The following is a 20,295-nucleotide window of genomic DNA, read 5'->3' on the forward strand; positions in this document are numbered from 1 at the left end:
GCTCCAGAGGGGCTGTCAGAAGCAGAAGAGTTGGGGGGTGGGGTGAAAAATCAGACCCTGAGCTGGAAGAGGGACAACCATTTACCGCTCAAGAGTGAAGGCATGCCAAACGCCAGCAGCAGCTGCAGCCGGTGAGGCAAAGTCAGTGTCTTTTTAACAGATTATATAAACACTGAATCTCCAACAGCTGGCTAGGGGAGGAGAACCATTAGACAAGCACTATAAATTAGCCAGCAGACAAGCAACGCGTTGTTTGGGCTTGTTGCAAACCAGCCTTTGGCTGCTTGGATTTCCCAGCTCCTTGTTCAGACCCTTGAGACCCTGACTCCTGCTACTTGAGACTTGGTTCCTGAGCCAGACATCGGGCTGCTTCACCTCGCCTTGACCTCCCTTGGTGACGTCGTGGATCTTGGGCTCAGGACTCTTGGAATCTGGTGAGCGACCTAGGTGCGGGGGAGACAGGGTGACCCTGATACTCGATAGTGATTTGTTTCTCTTGTGCTTTGTTTCGGATGCAGGAGGATCCCTGAGCTACCGACTTCTCTGATGGTAACCTTGGACCAAGCCTCGGTCAGATGAGCTCGTGACAAGTATGAGAGGATGGAGCCTCCCATGAGGAACTTAACTGAGAGGGCTGACCCAAATGAGAGCTTTTAAGCTACAGTTTTGATTTTGTTACCTCTGAGGTCATAAAACAGCAGTCATGCTTTTTTGGAACAGCTTAGATTTTAAACCAATCTTTTTGCAACCTTAAGGAATCTGCCTCCTGTTTAAACATCAAATTGATCAGGTTGTATGCCACTTACTGGCCACTCGCTTTGTCGTATAATTTTACCATTTTCATTTGGCAACTTTATTACTTGTAGACAATGCTCCTTTGCTGGGGGTGGGATATTGGTTTTTAAAAAAAAAACTAAATTTAGATGTACTTCATTATACACTCGACTCTAGTTATACCTACGTATTGCTATGTAAAAAGGTCCTTGGTTTGAGCATCTTCCTTTGGCTCCAGGAGATTCCCAGTTAAGTAGCTGAACATCCCACTCTTTTGCTGGGGGGAGATTCAGGCTTAAATGGGTGTTTAGTCTAGCTCAAATTACTGGTGGTGGCAGCAAAAAAATGGGTTTTGAAGCACGCCTGACAAGGATTTGGACCTGGGTGTAACTTAAGCACCCAGGTGGAAGTGAAAAGCACCCAGTTATCAGCCATGATGGATCTTCATATAAACATTATTTTAAAATACAACTGTTGAAAATCTAGACTGATACCTTCATGTTCACAGAAATGTTTTTTATCAGCTTCGGCTGATACATCAGCTACGACCATTTCTGGAAGTAAATGACCTTAAAACAGTGGTATATATGCTGGTAAACTCCAGGCTTGATTACTATAATGCACTCTACGTGGGGCTGCCTTTGTACATAGTCCAGGAACTACAATTGGTACAGAACAGGGTAGCCAGATTGGTCTCTGGGACATCACGAAGGGACCACAGAACAGAGGTTTTGAAAGAACTGCACTGGCTGCCAATATGTTTCCGGGTGAAATACAAAGTGCTGGTTATTACCTATAAAGCCCTTAATGGCTTGGGTCCAGGGTATTTAAGAGAGCGCCTCCTTTGTCATAAATCCTGCCGCCTATTACAATCTTCTGGAGAGGTCCAGTTATGGTTGCCACCAGCTTGTATGGTGGCGACCCAGGACTGGGCTTTCTCTGTGGCTGCCCCAGGGCTTTGGAATATGCTCCCTGCTGAAATAAGAGTATCTCCTTCTCTGTTTGTTTTCAGGAAGACCCTCAATACTCACTTGTTCTCACAGGCTTTTAATTATAATTTTAATAATTTGTTTTAATAATTGTTTTATGCTACTGTTAATTTTTGTGTGTATTTTAATTGGTGCTGATTTTTCAATATTTTAAATTGTGCACACCGCCTAGAGATGTACAAATCAGGCAGTATAAAAATATGATAGATGATAGATAGATAGATAAATCTATCTCAAGCATACCTAATCTCAAGCTTACCTAATTTAATCTCAAAGCATACCTAATTCTGCACATGGAAACTAAGAGAAATGAGATACATCAAGTGATACATCACTGTGTGTAATGATAAAAGGTGGGGGTACAAAATCCCTTCTCCAGCTATGAGGAATGTTGGGTAGGTTGCCACCATCCACTTTCTTATATGAGCAGTTTCACCTTTCCAAGGGAATATTCTGAGAGAGTAAAGTGGAAAACCCATTCCTACAAGAAAGGCTCAAGCAGTCTTAGGACTTCAGCAGTATGTGACCAGGGTAGCATCCAATAAGGAGTGACACTCTATAACAACAAGAAGGATTTATTAATAATAGGATAAGGAAAACTATAGAGTCATCAATAATCGCTGCTTCCATTCAAGTAAAACCCTTCCCCAGGAACTACAAGAACCATGCAGACAGATCCAAGCATTTAAACAAAAATAAATTTCTTGACGCGTCTAGCTCAACTGGTCTATCCTTGCTACTTACTTCAAGGTAAGGAACTCCCAGTTGATTCCCAGGCCAAGGCTGTTAGACTCCCTTTGTCCTACAGTAGTTGCTGATCAGACCTCCTTCAGAGGCCTCCAGGAAGAACACACATACCCCTACCCCACTCCTTTATAGCCTGTTGTCCAGTAAACCTTGCCCCTCACTCTGGATTGGGCCACAGGGATTTGATTCTCCTGGGGTTTCTTCCTTATTTGGAGATGCCTATCTTCCAAGCAGCCACTCTAATTGTGGCCTAGTCCTCCCTCAAGCTTGACTATCACTACACTATGCAATAAGGGTGTGCATGAACCAAGGTTTGAGCACTGGGTGTGCACGAACTGAGATTTGAGCACAAAGTCCGAACCAGTATGGTGGCGCAGGAGTGAAGCGGGAGGTTTAAGAGAGAGGAGAGCAGGTCCTTACCTGCTCTCCGCCGCCCCGTGCAGCTTCCTGCTGGGTCGGCGCTTGTCCCAAGTACCCACACACAGAGGGTGGGTGTGGCTAGGGATAATGGAAGTTTTTGTTTTTTAAAAAAAACACGGAGTGCCGTGTTTACCCACCCCTGCCTTCATTTTTTGGTAATTCTTTTGGCCCTCTTACATAAACCAGTAAATAGTGTACAACTATTACACCACTACTACTTGTATTCAGTATTAGGCCTGTGCACCACCAGAAATATCGCATCAATGCCAATCTGATAGTGATATGCAAAAAATAAGAATAATCAGGGGCGCCGTATTGGTATTACATGGCCATGGATGTGATATTATACCAATGACCTTTACTAGAAGGTGGCTTGGAGAGAAAGTCTTTCCAAGTTGGATCCCAACCTGGTTTTTAAACACTGAACCCCTGAAATCGGGGTTTGGGCCAAGGGAGCACCCACTGGCACTCAATGGGTGCTTCCTAGGGGCTATTCTTGGCCTCCCATCCCCTGATTTTGGGGGTGAAGTGCTCAAAAACCAGGTCTGCAGCCAGCTTGTAGAGACTTTCTCTCCAAGTTGGTTGCCAATTTTAAGCACTGCACCTCCAAAATTGTGTGATGGGGGCCCAAGATAATCCTGCAGGGAGCACCCACAGGGTGCCAGTGAGTGCTCTGTGGGGGGGATACCTTGCCCCCCCCCTCCAATTTTGCGGTTGCAGTCTTTGAAGTTCAAGAGCAGACCTGCTTGGAGAGACTTTCACACACTATTGGGCATTATCGGAAGGCTTTCCAATACGATAACAGGGAGCCCTGATAGTTGGAATTCCAACTAAAACCCTTGTTGTCCTATCGGAAATCCTTCTACTCCTGATAGTAGTATCAGAACAAAACCAGCCCAACGAATTGGAGAAATTTTCTCTCCAAGCCAGCCCTGGGCTGGTTTCTAAGGGCTACATCTCCAAAATCCAGGGGTGAGGGAAGTTAATCCCCCAGGAAGCATCTAAGGTGAGCACTTCCTAGTGGGTTAACTTGGGGCCCCCAACCCCAATTTCAGGGATGAAGTCCTTAAAAGCCATCCCGGAGTCGGCTTGGAGAGAAAGTCTCTCCAATCTGTGGGGATGGTTTTGTCTACTATCAGGAGCAGAAGGATTTCCAAAAGGACAGCAGGGATTTTAGTTGGATTTCTGACTATCAGGGCTCCCTGTTATCATATCAGAAATTCTTCCAATAATGCCTGATAGTGTGCATATCAATCCGATATTCTTATCAGACCAATACGATTGCACAGCCCTATGCAATATTATATGTAATTTGTTTTCAGTTACCTACCACATACAACTGCTTCCAGAGGACAGCCCATTCCTGGAGTGTTGCTGTAACTTCAGTAATAACGGAATCCTCAAGTGGAACAACAGTTTCATACTGCCTGTAAAATAATGAAAATGTTTACATAAGCTTCCTTCATGGAAAGTGTTAATGGTTATAAGACATTTTGAAAATAAATCATATAAAATAATTACTTATATCTTGCATGGAGTTAAGAGGAGTAATGACTGTATACCCTTTTATATAATGCCTTCTTAGCTCCATATACAGTTATTTACGATGCCATCCAATGCAGAACACAAAAGTGAGACAGTATATGTGCCATTACTCAATAATTATTCTGCTTCTTATGTGTAGTTAATTACACAAGATACACTTTGAGGACAATTATAATTCTGTGTTTTTATAGGCATAGACACATGTCTACACGTTTTACTTCAGTCACATATGCAGGCTCTGCTAGGTTGTTGTTTTTGCTGAGCGAGTCCCAGAACACTGGCCACTGAATCCCACTCTTGGGAAGCCAATGGATAAAGCTACTATCTATATACATAATGCCCAGCTTCCTAGCCAAGGAACCAACCAGTCTACATAATTAATTGAATCTGGAAGAGGAACGGTATTGGCTTTTTCCTGGAACAGGAGGACAACATGATCCTGAAGGTCCCTGTTCATATAAGTACATTCTGGGAGGGTTCAGTATCTAGTAGGGATGTGTGTTTCGTTTCAGACACAAAACGTTTTGTGCACAAAACAGGCCATTTCGGTTGTTTTGTAGCCAAAACAAAACACCCAATGCTCAAAACAGAAAATTTTGTAGCCAAAACAAAACATCCCTGTTTCGGATACAAAACGTTTTGTAGTTTCGGCTGTTTTGAAACTCCATTTTAAAATCACAAAAAGTCTTTCTCCTTCAGTCTCCATTTTGAGTTTTGACATCTGTTTGAATTTCCAGACCTTCCAGCCCGTAGATTGGCCAGCGAAAGCATTAGCTGATCTGCTGGCAATTCCCTCCTTATTACTTTTAAGCAAATTTAAGGGTAAATTTTACCCTCATTGGCTAGTAGGGCAGTGTGCATTTACCCTCATTGGCCAGTGGGGCAGTGTGCATTTCATTGTTGTTGTTTCACACTGTTGTGTGTAGATCAATTGCATTTTGGGCAGGGGGAAGTGGATGTCCATGACCTTTGGAAATCTGCCTGATTTTATTCCAAAGCTCTGCTGTTGTTGATGTGTGATGTTATTGTTATTTGGGGTGGATTCGGGGCAGAAAGGAGGCTTTGGGGACAGAAGAGTGGTTCAGGTGGTAGTGCCCCAATGGGTGCCTGCTGCCACCCAGATTCCAAAGGAATTGGGGAAAGGGCTTATTTTTAAAGAATTTTTGAAGTTTACATGTCTTTGGGACAGATTCGGGGCAGAAAGGGGGCCTGAGGGGCAAAACAGTGGGCTGAGTGGCAGTGCCCCAAGGGGTGCCTGCCACAACCCAGATTCCAAAGGAATAGGGCAAAGAGCTGATTTCTTAGGAATTGTTGAAGTTTACGCTTCTTTAAGGTCCCCCCCCCCGCAGAGAATAATGGAGGTTTCAGCAGACCCATAACTCCACCTGGGGGGCACTGGGGTGGCTGGGAGCGAGTGGTGGTGTAGTGCACATAGTGTGCCAACCACCCACATGGGTTGCTGAAACCTCCATTCTTCCCTATGGGAAAAATCCTATACTGCAAAAATTCTCCAAAAATCAGCCCTTTGCCCAATTCCTCTGAAACTTGGGTGGTAGTTTCCACCCATCGGGCACTAACACCCCCACCCACTAGTTTTTCCCTGAGGCCATTTTTTAAAATCCAAAACGTTTCGGATTCAGATTTTGCAATTTCGAACAAAGAACAAAATTAGGGTGTTTCGGACTGGCTGATTTCGAACAAAAAACAAAATGGGGGTGTTTCGGATTCGGGCCAAGAACAAAACAGAAAAAAATACAAAACGCACAACCCTAGTATCTAGTGGAGATTTGCCCACAGTTTAGAGGCAGACAGATCACAATGCTATCCACTATGAGACAGCCCATTGCTACTACTGGGATGAGAAGACATGTGACAATGGTTAACAGCTGACTGGACAGCAAAAAGATCAATAGCTTTTATTGTTGCATCACTACAAGTGAGTGAAGTGGGTATATTGCAGGAGAGCCCCAAAGAAGGAAGAAAAAAGCAGCTAAGAAAGCTAACCTAGAGGAAGGTAGAAGATTGGGCTCTCAAACACAGGCAAATGAGGAGAGGAGAAAAGGGTACAAGGCCAGAGGCGTATCTAGGGAAAACAGCACCTAGGGCAAGCACTGAAATTGCAACCCCCCACCCCCAAATATCTGACACCCATCTTTCAGATAACTTCACATAATATCAGCTCAAAAATAAAAGTCAAGCTTGTCAATCTTTTAATTAACAAATTATGGCACTACCTGAAAATTATAACTGCACCTTACTTTCTTTCACTGATGCAAATTGCTGAGGCAGCACAGATACAGCCTTCTTCAGAAAGCAGGAATCACACCTATCAGCTATTCAGAGAGGTACTGGAGACTGGATGTAGTCCTTGCACTCCCTGATCAGCATGTGTATTGCATTCCAAATCCAGCAGTGTGTATTAGCAACCCCCCTGCCCCCCCGCCAGCTGCTATCTGCCAGCAAGCAGTAAAATTCACATTTTTTATATCCTGTTCTTCCTCCAAGGAGCCCAGAGCAGTGTACATACTTAAGTTTCTCCTCACAACTACCCTGTGGAGTAGGTTAGGCTGAGAGAGAAGTGACTGGCCCAGAGTCACCCAGCAAGTCTCATGGCTGAATGTGTGGAATGGAAAATGCCTTTTCAGAAAGCTGCTTTGTAATTGCTTTGTAGAAAGTGTGTTTGCAAGTCAGTGCCTCTGTGGGATGGAAAAGTACAGACCAAAAGAAAGTGTTAAGTCAGCTATCTGCCCAGAGCAGAATCAGTGGGGGTTTGCAGCAGCGGGGAGAGATAGGCTCCCCTGAATAGTAACTGTATTGTTCTAGGAATGTGAAGGCTTCTTCTATTAATTAATTATCTCTCTGCTGTGAAATAGAAACTTAGAGCGCAAAGTCCAGCCTCTATGCAAGCATATGTACGAATGTAATGAACTGATTGGTTCTTTGGGGCTGAATGTTGACGCCTAATTGTGTAGTAATGCCAAATTATAAAAACTTGTGACCCAGGCAGCTGGGCACGTCTCTCAGGTTTTACCGTTAGGTACTGGGAGCGTCACCAGCGCTGGTTTTCAATAAACGGTGATTTTGCTTCCTTCAATCATCCTTTGTTTGCCTGGTTTGTGGTTCTGAGGAATTTGTTGGCCCTCAGGTAACAAATGGGGATTTGAACTAGGGTCTCTCTGGTCCTAGTCCAACACTCTAACCACTATCAAGGCAGTGTGTGCACACCTGCATTCAGAGTGGGGCCTTACAGCCTCAGCGCCTCCTCCAAAACACAAGTCAGCCTACATGCACATACAGCTACAACATGCAATAAAAACAAACAAAAACCCCACTCTATCTTAAGAGTAAGATACACAAAATGAGCAGGCAGGGCTATTGCTAAGGAATCTCAAGGTTAGGACACGGAAGAGAGAGAAACTAATAAATTAATTCTTAAGGGGCACACTTATGAACAATTCTGGAATGTTAATCAAACTGTCCCCTCCTTTCTCCTTCCAATACATCAGAGCAAACAGCATAGGAAGAGAGATTTTGTTTATCCATGTGCCCATTTTAAAATTTATATTTACGCTTATATCCCTCTCTTTTTCCAAGGAGCTCAGAGTGGTGTACATGGGTTTTTTAATCCTCACAACAGCCCTGTGAGGTAGGTTAGGCTGAGAGATACATGACTGGCCCAAAGTCACCCAGTGAGATTCATGGTTGAATGAGGATTCAAACTCAGGTCTTCGCAGGCCTAGTCCAACATTCTAACCACTACACTATGCTGGCCCTCAGGAAAAGTCACAAAGAAATCCATCAATTACACTTGTATTCATCCGCCTCATAGAAGGGGTCTCTGCATATTAAGCTTTTTAAGGTTTGTTTTGGTGACTGCATTGTTTATGCACATTAATACAAGTCTATTTCTACATAGTGTGCATGCCTAGCAGTAAATGAAAAACTTATTGTAAGTACTAGAAAGTGGCTTCAAATTTCAGATGTAAAACAATCTTTTTCATTTACATTTACAATTACAAGCCTTTTTCAATTACACATGATTTACTGCACATTTTAATAGTCAACTCTTTTAAAAGACAAGACTTAAATCACAAAATAAATTTTTAACAAACTGGGGCTGCTGGAAGGGCAAGCAAGCACAGCTAAGTACCTACACTCCTCCTCACCCCTCCCCTCTAACCCCCTCTAACAACAGAGCACAGAGAAAAGCCCACCCAAAGAAAGGAAGATGGGATTTGAGTGGGATGGGGAGAGGGATTGCCTGCAGAATGTTGCTTACTGAATAAGGACCACACCTTCAAGTGAAGAGCTGCTTTCACGCAGTAAGCCTGCTCTGAAAAAAGACTGAAGAGCTACCTCCAGCTCTTTAGAGCTTGAGGCCACGCCCCCTTTGCATGTGATGATCATGTGATGACATCACATGCAAAGGGGGCTTGGCCTCAAGCTCTAAAGAGCCGGAGCTCTTCAGTCTCATTTCAGCGAGCTCTTCAGTCTCATTTCAGGACAGGCTTGCTGCCTGAAAGCATCTTTTTTCCCTTTCTCTTCCTCTCTGGAGGGAGAGAAAGGGGAATAGAGGCTTTCAGGCAGCAAACACTCCCTGAAGATAACCGGAAAGTCAGTGCTTGGGGGAGGCTGGGGGCGGGGGGTGGGGTGCGCAGGCTCTCCGTCCAGGACTCAGATCTCTGTCGTCGCGGCTGTGTGAGTGGGGGTGGCAGCGGGCGCCTGGCTGGGGTGGGGATTTAAAACAAACAAACAAAAAACCCTAAAAACACACACACACACACACACAAAACTGTGGTGATTGGGGGTGGGGGATGGCAGGCACTTGGCGCCCCCTTGCAACTGGCGCCTAGGGCACGTGCCCTGCCTGCCCCACCCTGGTTACGCATCTGTACAAGGCCCAGTTTCCTTCTCAGAATCCTACCTAGCAGGGCCCAGCAAGCTAGAAAACCGCTAGGGAGAGAAGACCAACAAATGCAAGGCTGGTTACATGGACAGGGAAATCTCAGGTATATTTGACTAGTCAACAGCTCGGTTCAGATACACATAAGCACTTTTAAAAGAGATAGGAGACTTTTTCCAGTGCCTCAGAGGCCACTGATTCTCATCACAGGAGCTCCAAATTCTGCTGCAGTTGCTGAACCGTCGCTGAACCTGGGTGCTTTCCAGTCAGCACAGTAGGAAGTGGAGTAAAATCTGTCAGCTAGCCCTAATGTTTTGAAGCCAGTTAGAATTAGCTGCTTCAGATTTTACACCAGTTCCTCCCTCTGAGGCTTTGAGGAGAGAGAGAGAGAGAAAGGAGAAGAGGAAGCAACCCCCACTTCCAAAACTACACAAAGGGCACTACACAAAAGGAGAAGAGGAGGGGTGGGTGGGTGGGTGACTGACAGCTTTCCCTTGTCTTCTTTCCCCCCACACTTGGTGAATTTGTGCAAGGGCAGCGGACTTGTGCAAAAAATAAAATAAAAAATCAGGGAATGATACACACCTCTAAAAGCAAGCCACACTTTTACAGTGCAATCCTATGCACTTTTAACAAGGAGGAAGCCCACTGAATTAAATCATTTACTTCTGAATAATCCCAGCAACCTTGCAAACTGTTCTCAGAACACCAGCGACTATTTCACAACACACATACAACATGCTAAGCTAAGATCCAAAACAGGCTGTGGCTATGTGAATGCACCCTGCTGTGTTCTCGTATGCAAGATGGTGTCAAAACCCAGATCATACATATAGAGGGGTGCACTCTATGCCACCTTTGTTGACCTTAAGGCAGCCTTTGATCATATTTATCATGACAGATTATGAATTAAACTATCAAATTCTTCAATCGACCAAAGGTTGCTTTTGTTAATTAAAAATCTTCACAAGGGTTGCAACTTAAGAGTGTGTTGCAACCCACAGGGCCATTTAACAAACCAAATTAGTGCTGAGAGGGGGTCAGGCAGGGTTGTATATTAGCTCCACTAATGTTTAATTATTATATCAATGACATGGTGGATAGACTCTCTAATCTGGAATTTCATCCACCAAAATTGGGCAGTAGACATCTATCCATCCTCCTCTATGCAGATGATGTCATGCTCTTGTCACGGTCTTTGGTGGGGATGAGGAAAATGTTGGGAGCTCTGGCTGACTATTGTCATGAAAATCTGCTTTCCATCAACCATCAGAAGACAAAAGTCATAATGTTTGCCAGGAAACCCATTATGCACAAATGGCAAATAAATGGGTTTAGTGTAGCCCAGACAAACCAATATAAATATTTGGGGGTCATTTTCCAGGCATCAGGTAGCTGGAAAGAGCAAACTAATTACACTGTTACAAATGCTCAGAGATCAGCAATCGCAAATTTGAGATCCTTTTTTTCTTATAGGGGTAGATCTGTCCCAGCTGCCATCAAGATTTTTCAAGCCAAGGTTATTCCATAGCTTCTTTATGGCTCTCAGAGCCATAAAGTGATTACAGTGATTTCTGTCCACTTGAGAGGGTCCAGTCTAAAGTCCTTAGTGCTATCCTTTCAACCCCCTGCTGTGTGTCAAATGCTAAGTTGCATTTGGAAGCAGGCTTGTCAAGCTTGGAGTCCTGTGCCTGGACTTATATATTCAGCCTTTGGTTGAAAATGTATTCCCTTTCTGGCCTAGCTCCCCTAATTTTTAAGGATGAACATCCCTCTGATTGAAGCATCTAATTACTGAAAAGGTAAAATCATATGGGTTGTCAATGGGATATCTTCTCTCTCTGGGCTATTATAACGCTATGGTGATCCTTAAGAGGCATATTATTGATATGGAACACCAGACAGATTTAAGCCAGGCACCAAGCCTTGCAAGACTTAGACCAGGCCCTCACAAAAAACCAGGTAAATACCTGTATGACCTGATCTATCCAGCACACAGAAGAGCCCTGACATTGGCTCGGCTGGATGTGCTGCCCTCTGCAGTACTAGAGGATAGGTATAGGAGAGTTCCCTATTTGGAGAGACTGTGCCCATGTGGAAATGGGAATATTGAAAGCCATGTGCTTCTGTATTGTTCTTTCTATTGTGAGCTGCATTCCAAATATATTGCTCCTCTCATTCTTAGACACCCTGACAATTCCGATGAATTTCATATAAACTTATTTCTTTCTGATAAACACACTTACGTCTTGCACTCAGTAGCCAAATTCTGTATGGCTGCAATTAAAATCCACTCATGGTGTTTCAGAAACAGTCGATTTTAATCGCCCCTCCTTTTTCTTTCTTTTAAATTTTATTTTATCCTATACTTTTTTATCTCAATCTTCTATGTTACAGATTCTACATGTGTATATGCATGTATGTGTTTATATTGATATCTATCCTCAAGGTTTCTTTTATTTGACCTGGATTGTGTATTTGATCAAAGATCGCAATAAATTGAACTGAACTAACAGACAGCAAGCCTATATGTAGTGAAGCAATTTCAAGGTGCAATCTGGAAAATCCGCTGTATGCAATCCCCTCAGCTAGCTTAATGTTTTGATGACAGCAAGTGAATTCATCTCTCCAGCAACCAGGATACTACACCCATGGCAATTAACAGGGAATTTCCCCAAACAGTTGGAGTGACAAAGGAGGAGGAGAACAGTTGTGCTAAGAGAGTTGGTATAACACTAAGAACATAAGAACAGCCCTGCTGGATCAGGCCCAAGGCCTATTTAGTCCAGCATCCTTTTTCACACAGTGGCCCACCAGTAGGGATATGCTTAACTGGTTCTATTCAAATCATCCTTACTGGTTCATCAATCATCATCAACTGGTTCAAACTCTAACCAGACCGGTCCCCCAATAAGGGGTGCCACTCCAAGTTCAGGTTCTAATGGAACTACTTTGGAAACAGTTTAGCAGTTTGTAAAGGATTCTCCTTTACAAACAAAGGGGGGAGCTCTGCCTTTAAAATACTTCTAATGGCAGCTGGGAGGGAGCGGCGAGAGGGTGTGGTTCGTGGCAGCGGGCCAGCCAGGGAGAGGGGTTGGGCATCAGCGTGAAACTGCTGCATGGGAGCCCGGGGGCAGGTGCACGCACACCTTACAGGGAACAGTGGTCGCTGGCCAAGAGTGGTTGGCAGAATCATCAGACCCAGCTTGCCTAATTGTGGGGGCCGACACCATCTGAAAAGATTTTAGTACTTGTTCCCAGAGCCACAAGTGTAGGCGAGAGGCCTGGATTTTTTTCACTTGTTTGGTGAGCTTGGCACAGTAGGTGCACATGTCAACTTTGTGGGCTTTGCTGAGGCAAAAGAGGCAGAGGCTATGTCCATCCACAGTGGGGAGTTGTGCCCCCTAACGGACACACTTAACTTTAAAACAGTAAGAAAGAGCTAATAGGAGAAGGTTAAGGAGGAAAAAGGAGCAATGGTTTTTATACTTTATAAAAGTATAAAAGCATTGCTTTTTATACTGGTCCTAGAAATGTTCTGTAGAAGTATTAGGGAAGATGATAAACTATATGGCCCCTAAAATTGGGAAACAGGATTACAAGCTTAGAGCCTTTGTGGATGATGATGTACTTTTTTTAGAAAATCCTATGGAAAAAATACAACAGTTTGGACAGTTGGCCGGATTCTATATAAACAAGGCCAAAACTAAAGTTTTGACTAAAAATATGGATCAGAAATCTAAGGACAGACTTTCTGAAATAAGTGAACTGAAAGTGGAGAAGAAAGTTAAATATCTGGGGGTCTGGCTAACGAACAATAATTCTTTGTTGTTTACAAATAATTATGTTAAAACATGGAATACAGTGAAATCGATTTACAAAGATGGTCTAAAATGAATTTGTCTTTAATGGGAAGAATCTCAGTGGTGAAAATGAATGTCTTACCTAAAATGTTATTTCTCTTTCAGACTATCCCTATAATTAATACTTTAACTTGTTTTAAGCAATGGCAGAAAGACTTAACTAAGTTTGTATGGCAAGGGAAAAGATCAAGAATCAATTTTAAGAACTTAACTGATGCAAAGGAAAGAGGTGGTCTTACCTTGCCAGACCTAAGGTTGTATTTTGAGGCTGTTTGTTTGACGTGGTTAAAAGAATGGATAACATTAAGAAACCCTAGAATACTGGATTTGGAAGGATTTGACAGGAGATTTGGATGGCATTCTTATCTGTGGTATGAAAAAAGCAAAATACATAAAGATTTTTTGAATCATTATGTGAGAAGGAGCTTAATGAGGGTGTGGCTAAAATATAAAAACTGGTTGGAACCTAAAACTCTGTTGTGGGTATCTCCGATTGAAGCCTTATCGCGTAAAGAAGTAAACATGCAAAGGTATTGGGGTACCTATAGGGATTTGTTATATTTTCAGGGAAAGGAATGTAAGTTAAAGAGTTTAACTGAAATGCAGAATTTGGTTAGAGATTGGTTTCAGTATTATCAGTTAAATGAGATATATAAGAAAGATTGTAAAGTTGGATTTGTAGATCAGATTTCAAGTTTTGAGAAGGAATTATGTGAAAATGATGAAAAATTAATTTCTAAAATGTATAAACTGTTACTTTTGGAGGAAACAAGAGAGGAAGTGGTTAAAACGGTTATGACAAAGTGGGCTCAAGATGTGGGGCATAATATAGTAATGGCAGCCTGGGAAAAATTATGGAAAACTAATTTAAAATTTACTGCATGTTATGCTTTAAAAGAAAATTATTATAAAATGATGTATAGATGGTATCTGACACCAAAAAAATTGGCACTGATGTATAAAAATGTCTCGAATAAGTGCTGGAAGTGTGGATATTCTGAAGGTACTTTTTTCACATGTGGTGGACCTGTGGGAAGGCTAAGGCCTATTGGGATTTGATATATAATGAGTTAAAGAAAATATTTTAAATGACATTTCCTAAGAAACCAGAATCCTTCCTGCTGGGAATAACACAAGGAACAATTCCTACAAATAATTTAACATTTTTTATGTATGCTACTACAGCGGCTAGAATAATATATGCACAGAAATGGAAAAGCAATGAACTACCTTCAAAAGAAGATTGGTTGATAAAAACTTTGGAATATGCGGAGATGGCAAAACTTACAACACTGATAAGAGACCAAAATTTACAATGCTTTAAAGAAGATTGGAAACCATTTTTGGTGTACCTAAAAAATTATTTTCCTACTATCGATCTTACAGCAGGATTTGAAATTTAGGGGGGGAAATGCAGGTTGGGTAGATTAATTGTTTTTTTAAAGGTTTAAATTTATGTTTTGTACTTTTATTATAGCAAGGGTAAATTTTATAATTGATGTCTCGCAAAGAGAGGTGCGCGGGAAGTCCATTTTTGTCTATTATGTTTGTTATGATTACTATTATTAAAACCAATAAAAATTGAATTTGGGGGGGAAGGAGGAAAAAGGAGAGCCCCACAAAAGCTCGGAGAAACTGATGACCATATCAATCTGTTGGCAGACAAAGAGAGACTGAAGGAGGGAAACCAGGCGCATGCGCACATCATCAGGAGGGGAGGTGCTACCGTCAAAACTCTGGAGAGAATTTCAGCTTGGAGAAACTCCAAAATGGTCTCTGTGCGGGCACAACGTCCATTCGTGTAGAGCACAGAGACCACGTCGAAGAACCTTATCTTTGAAAAATCCTTTAAAAAAAACAGGTTAATGCACTTCCAAGTCTTCAACATGGGTCGGGCGCAGGAGGAGGATCCAGGATACCACAGACTGGTCAGTCTGACTTGGATACCCCTGCTAACTGAACAAAGAGGCACCTTTTTAAAATGGGGATTTTCTTTATTGAACAGGGCTAGAGCAAATGGCCCTGTCCATCCCCAGCACAGCAACCCTCCAGTGGCCATTGCTGGTGTCTATCTTGTGTTTCGTTTTAAGATTGTGAGCCCAAGGGGACAGAGAGCCATTTTATTTATGTATGAATTTATTTATATCATATCTAAAACTACATGGCTCTATGGTTGTCAGGAGTCAACAATGACCTGACGGCACAGTTTCGATCAATCTCAAACCACTTTGGGAATTTTTGTTGACAGTGGTATATACATATTTGTCATATTCAAATTCATATACCAATGAGAATACTAAAACAAGGACCTTCTCAACTCTAGGACTCTGAATCTACACACACACACTTTAACAAAGGACAGACAATGAAATAATGAAACATAATCAGTATTAAAATTGTGTGATTTATATCAATTGCATATTGAGTACCTGTACCAAATGATCAGAAGTAATGTGTGAAACTAGGTGGCCAGATTTGGCTTTAAAAAAGCCAAATTCTGGCTTACGGCCCATTTGACTCACGAGTATTCCCTGGGTTGCAGGTAATGTTAAGAGACCAGGAAACTTAAAAATCTTTGTCTGCTCTCAGAATGCTGCAGCTACTACACAGATACTACAGAGCTGTTTTTATAAGATGGAGAATACATAGCTCAGAACCACTCCTCCAGATCACGTATATAGGAGGCAAGTATAGATGTAGCCTCATTATCCTTCTTTATATAAATTAATGACATCCCTCTAGTACAGTGGTTCCCAAAGTCTGGTTCACCAAGAGTACAAAGGGAAGCACAACATAATATGGATAGGAAGTTGATTTCCAAACCACAAATTGAAATGTGGAAAGAATTATTAGTTTACCGTAGAGGCTGGAAGGGTTTTATAAATATGTTGTGAAATGTGTATAGTGTGAAAATGCTGAATAATACTGTATATTCACTTTTTGTATGATTTATATTTTAGTACTGTAAGATTAATATTAAAACTGGTCAAAGGCCCACCAAAAATGATGAGATGAATGACAGGAACAATTATTGGTTTCATGTGTTACCTTTCTTCCTTTCTATTTATATTAGTCTTCCTTTCCTCCCTTCCTCCTTTATATATATCTCTCTCTCAGTGCCAAGAAAAGCCTTCTCCTCCGCACAATTTTTCCTGGCCATCTATCTATCCATTCTTTTCTTCCTTCCTATATCACACAGCATTTTAAAATTGCCCGCTTGCCCATTTCTTTTATGGGTTGGTAGGTAGCACCGATCATGCCATACCACCCAACACTCTTGGTTGTCCCTAGGCGCTACCAATAGGGAATAATGGGGTGTTTTGATTTTCCCATTGTTCCCTATGGCCAAAACAAGTAGTTGTTGGCACTGCAAATTAAAAGGAGGGGGGGAAAGGAGAGAAACAGATAAACCAGCAGGCTGGCGCATGCTCTCTCTCTACCCCCCTCCCTCTCTCTCCCCACTAACTGGGGCAGGCCGGCAGGCCCAGACCACCACCACCAATCTCTGCTCTCAGTGTTGCTGCTGGAAATGGCTCTCTGTTGCTCTGCATCCAAGCAGCCTGTTAAATACATTTTGAAAATCCCTCCTTTGGCCTCCTGCCTCTCTGCTCCCTCCCCCCAAACAATGGGGGCACAATTGCCAATGGCAACACTTTGTTTGAATAATAACAAGCCAACCAACAAGCAAGGAGATCTCAAGAAAAGAGGAAGCTAGTGCCTGTAAACCAATCAACAAAGGAAAAACAACCCTCCAAAATGGCACTCACCACTCAAATCTATTTGAGCTCAAATCATGACTGATTTCATTCAAATCCGAATCAGGCCCTTTAGTCTAGGGGCGATTCGAGTTTGAATCACTCAAATCACCCCAATTCAAGTTTGAATTGATTCTCATACCTCTAACTTCAACTGTCATATCAGATAGCAGTGGTTAAAAACAGAGCATTACTTTCACTCTTCCTCATCGGCTGAAATGCAAGAGTATAAAAACTAACATCCCTAAAAAATAGTCTCTTTTTTTCTTATAGTCTCCACCTACAATAGCCCTTAGAAATAGAAGCAAACCAAGAATGTTCATCCTTTGCACTTTATATTTGAAAGTTGCTGCCACATACTCAGTTCTCTGGAATTACATTAGAATTTCAAGCATAAAGGAAGGCATGCAACAATAACAGGAGTGTTAACAGGCATGTGGATAAGGATGATCCGGTTGACATAGTATACTTGGACTTTCAAAAAGCTTTTGAAGCTCCTCATCAAAGGATCTTGGGATCTTGAGTAAACTTAGCAGTCATGGTATAAAGAGACAGATTCAATTGCGGACTGGCAACTTGTTGAAGGACAGGAAACAGAGAGTAGGAATAAATGGACAGTTTTCTCAATGGAGAGAAGTAAGTAGGGGTGTGCAAACTGGTTCAGAACCGAACCGGTACAACTTCAAGCCGGTTTGGTTCAACAGTTTCGGGTTGAGCTGAACAACCCCCAGTTCAGCTCGACCCCAGATCAAACCTCCCCCGGCCATTTGGGGGGTTCGCAGACCAAATAGTAATTTTTTAAAAAAGAAATTCAACGTACCGCCTCTGGGGGTAACTTACCCTTCTCTAAGGTGGTAGGGCGGTTTGTGGAGGTTCCCCTTCCCCCCACCAGCCTCCATTATCGCAGCCATCACCCAGTTCAGGTGGTCTTTAGCCCTTTCTGGGCCACATAAGGGCCATTTGCGCATGTATGATTGCCTCCACAATGGCCGCCACACTGAGGGAAAGGCCCAGAAAGGGCCAAAGACCGCCTGAACCAGGTGATGGTTGCAATAACTGAGGCTGGTGGGGGGTACTACCTCAAAAAAGCCCCTGTGGAGGGGTTAAGTTGAACGTTCTTTTAAATCTTTTTTATTATTTGGTCTGTGAACCCCGCCCCCATACTGGACCAAACTGGGGGGGGGGGGTTTCAAGGGAGTGCCAGACCAAACTGGCCCCATCTGGTTCGGACTAGAACCAAACAGGGCCAGCCGGTCCCATGCACACCCCTAGTAAGAAGTGGGGGTCACCCAGGGAGATGTATTGAGACCAATGCTTTTTAATTTATTCATAAACTATCTAGAAGTTGGGGTAAGTAGCTAAGTGGCCAAATTTGCAGATGACACTAAACTATTTATGGTAGTGAAATCCGCAACAGACTATGATTGATTGATTAAGTGCCACCAAGTCAGTGTTGACTCTTAGCGACCACATAGATAGATTGTCTCCAGGATGATATGTCTTCAACTTGGCCTTTAAGGTCTCTCAGTGGTGCATTCTTTGCTGTCATAATCGAGTTCATCCACCTTTGTGCTGGTCATCCTCCTCTTCTCTTTCCTTCAACTTTTCCCAGTGTTATGGACTTCTCAAGGGAGCTGGCTTTTCACATAATTTGTCTGAAGTATGACAGTTTGAACCTGATCATTATGCCTCAAATGAAAATTCTGGATTCATTTGTTCTATGATCCATTTGTTTGTTTTCCTGGCCATCCATGGTATCCTCAAAAGTCTTCTCCAGCACCAAAGTTCAAAAGCGTCAATACTTTTCCTATCTTGCTTCTTCAAAGTCCAGCTTTTGCATCCATAGAGAGTCACCATTGTCCGAACGATTCTAATCTTTGTACATACAGACACATCATGGCATCTAAATATCCTTTCCAAGGCCTTCATTTCAACCCTACCAAGTGCTAGTCTGTGGCATATTTCTTGACTGCTGGATCCTTTACTGTTGATGGTCGGTCCTAGAAGGCAGAAGTTACCCACCACTTCAATGTCTTCATCATCAATTCTGAGGCTGGTTGCTGTACTCATTGTCATTAGTTTAGTTGTCTTTACATTTAGTTGTAGTCCCATTTTTTCATTGTGCTCCTTGACTTAGATTGTGAGGAGCTCCAAAAGGATTTCTTCAAACTGAAGAAGTGGGCAACAAAATGGCAAATGCGGTTCAATGTAAGCAAGTCTAAAGTGATGCATATTGGGCAAGTAAGAAACCAACTTCACATATACATTGATGGGATCTGAGCTGTCAGTGACTGACCAAGAGAGAGATCTTGGGGTAGGGGTGGAAAGCTCATTTTACATTCTTTGTGAAAAAGGCAAATAACATAAAAGCCGACTCATTTTACGTTATTTGTGAAAAAGGCAAATTCCATGCTAGGGATTGTTAGGCAGAGGATTGAGCATAAAATTGTGATTATTATAATGCCCTTATTCAAATCTATTGTTCAGACACAACTGGAGTACTGTGTAGAGTTCTGGTCACCATATTTTAAGGAGGACATTGTAGAACTGGAAAATGTGCAGAAGAGGGCAACCAAGATGATCAGGGGGCTGGAGCACCTTTACTAGGGGCAAGACTACAGCATCTGGGGCTTTTTAGTTAGGAAAAGAGGCAACTACAAGAGGATCTGATAGAGATTTATAAAAGTATGCATGAAGTAGATTAAGTGGATAGAGAGGATTTTTCCTCCCTCTGTCACAACACTAGAACCAGGGGGCCATCCCATGAAACTCATTGCTAGGACATTTTGGACCAACAAAAGGAAGTACATTTTAACACAGTGCATAATCTATGGAATTCTCTGTCACAGGATGTGGTGATGGCTTTAAAAGGGGCTTAAACACATTCATGGAAGATAGGTCTATCAATGTCTACTTGTCTGATGGCCTTAGGCCACTTCCAGCCTTAGAGGCAAGATGCTGCTAAATAACAGTTGCAGGGGAGCAACAGCAGGAGAGAGGGGATGTCCTCATCTCTGACCAGCGGGGTTCTCAGAGGCATCTGGTGGGCCACTGTGGGAAACAGGATGTTGGACAAGAAGGGGCTTGTACCTGATCCAGCAGACTGTTCTTATGTACATTTTTTTTTTAAGTGTAACATTTATGTGCCACTCAGGGACGGGCCTTCTCCGCTGCTGCCCCAAGGCTTTGGAATGCGCTCCCCAGTGAAATAAGAGCCTCCCCATCTCTGACAGCTTTTTAAAAGTCTTTAAAGACAAATCTGTTCACCCAGGCTTTTAATTAATATTGTTTTAATGCTG

General features: G+C 42.7%; 1 protein-coding gene across 10 annotated transcripts in view; it reads right to left on the bottom strand.

The window, feature by feature from the left end:
- DOCK3 (dedicator of cytokinesis 3) overlaps positions 1–20,295 on the bottom strand; it is a 448,426-nt gene that overhangs the window by 358,908 nt on the left and 69,223 nt on the right. For all 10 annotated transcript variants that reach the window (XM_053296419.1, XM_053296418.1, XM_053296424.1 and 7 more), the window contains exon 5: positions 4,261–4,357. In XM_053296419.1, coding sequence (XP_053152394.1) covers positions 4,261–4,357 — 97 coding nt within the window. The remainder of the gene's footprint in view (positions 1–4,260; positions 4,358–20,295) is intronic.

This window comes from Hemicordylus capensis, chromosome 2 (assembly GCF_027244095.1).
Source record: "Hemicordylus capensis ecotype Gifberg chromosome 2, rHemCap1.1.pri, whole genome shotgun sequence".
NCBI lineage: Eukaryota > Metazoa > Chordata > Lepidosauria > Squamata > Cordylidae > Hemicordylus > Hemicordylus capensis.